The sequence below is a fragment of the Papaver somniferum genome, chromosome 5 (genome assembly GCF_003573695.1).
Source record: "Papaver somniferum cultivar HN1 chromosome 5, ASM357369v1, whole genome shotgun sequence".
Taxonomy (NCBI): domain Eukaryota; kingdom Viridiplantae; phylum Streptophyta; class Magnoliopsida; order Ranunculales; family Papaveraceae; genus Papaver; species Papaver somniferum.
Window position 1 is genome coordinate 19458631 of NC_039362.1, and position 1188 is coordinate 19459818.

Sequence of the window (1188 nt, forward strand, 5' to 3'; positions counted from 1 at the left end):
TTTATTTATATTCATACGTCTCGCGTCAGCAAAGCTGTGTGTTGAGAGCCAATGATTGTTTTGAATTAACTATGGTACGATTGTGGGTGATGGAAGATTTGGTATACAAAAGTGACACCAAATGTAAATCCCAACTTCGTCTCGATAGACGCACTTTTAGAGTTCTTTGTCATAAGCTGCGCACCACTAGTGGATTAGAAGATAATAGAAATTGTGACGTCGAAGAAATGGTGGCGATATTTTTATATGTAATTGCGCATCACCATAAGAATAGAGTTGTGGGTTTTCAATTCAAGCGATCAGGAGATACGATTAGTAGACATGTGAACACGGTGTTGAAAGGAGTTATTAGGCTTCAAGGAGAGTTGTTAAAAGAACCGGTAGCAGTCCCTACAAGTTCTATTGACCAAAGATGGAATTGCTTTAAGGTATGAGATTATCTCTAATGAAATATTAAAACCTTGTTAACCTTATCTGTAATGAATATTAACGCTTGGTTTTTCGTATCTATAATGAACTATTAACACAACCTTGTTTACCTTTAGAACTTCCTAGGGGCATTAGATGGAACACATATTAGTGTCCACATTGCTACAGCAGACAAGCCTAGGTATCGTACAAGGAAAAGTGCAATTGCTACCAATGTCTTAGGTGTATGTTCTCAAGATTTGGAGGTTATATATGTATATCCTGGATGGGAAGGATCAGCTGCCGATTCTCGTGTTCTTAGGGAAGCCATTTACAAAAAAAATGGCTTAAAAGTTCCACATGGTAAAAAAAATGGCTTAAATTTTTGAATTTGAATATGTATTTTAGTTGTGTATTAGAATTTGGTTGCCAGTTAGATTGTGGAGGAGTACTAATCCCATTGTTTAAATTTGTTTTGAAATTTTAAATTCTTAAATTTTTGAATTTTAGTCATATATTAAAATTTTCAAGGATATTTAAGTAATATGATAGATTTGGATTACATTGTAATCCAATAACCCCAACCGAACATATTTTCTTATACTAAGGAATCCATTTCCTGGAATCCAATTCTAGGAATTGGATTACCCTATAATCCAATTCCTGAGATTTGAAAAACTTAAAACGAACGAGCCGTTAGGGTTACTCATTCACGTTCGTTAAGGTTCGCGTGCACAAACGCTCACGGTTGTGAACCAGGTCCAAATCCCAGAGAGAAAT

At 35.4% G+C, this 1188-nt stretch overlaps 1 protein-coding gene across 1 annotated transcript; it reads left to right on the forward strand.

The window, feature by feature from the left end:
• Positions 1-227: 227 nt before the first annotated feature.
• Positions 228-929, forward strand: LOC113278821. The gene is made up of 3 exons (XM_026527561.1): positions 228-428; positions 546-771; positions 919-929. Exons 1-3 carry the CDS (start codon positions 228-230, stop codon positions 927-929), a joined length of 438 nt encoding a protein of 145 aa, XP_026383346.1.
• The last annotated feature ends 259 nt before the right edge of the window (positions 930-1188 follow it).

Bases quoted from the DNA above. Each gene is read 5' to 3' on its own strand.
- LOC113278821 (XM_026527561.1), top strand. From the start codon at position 228: ATGGTGGCGATATTTTTATATGTAATTGCGCATCACCATAAGAATAGA. The intron at 429-545 runs GTATGAGATTAT...GTTTACCTTTAG, and splicing joins AAAGATGGAATTGCTTTAAG to AACTTCCTAGGGGCATTAGA.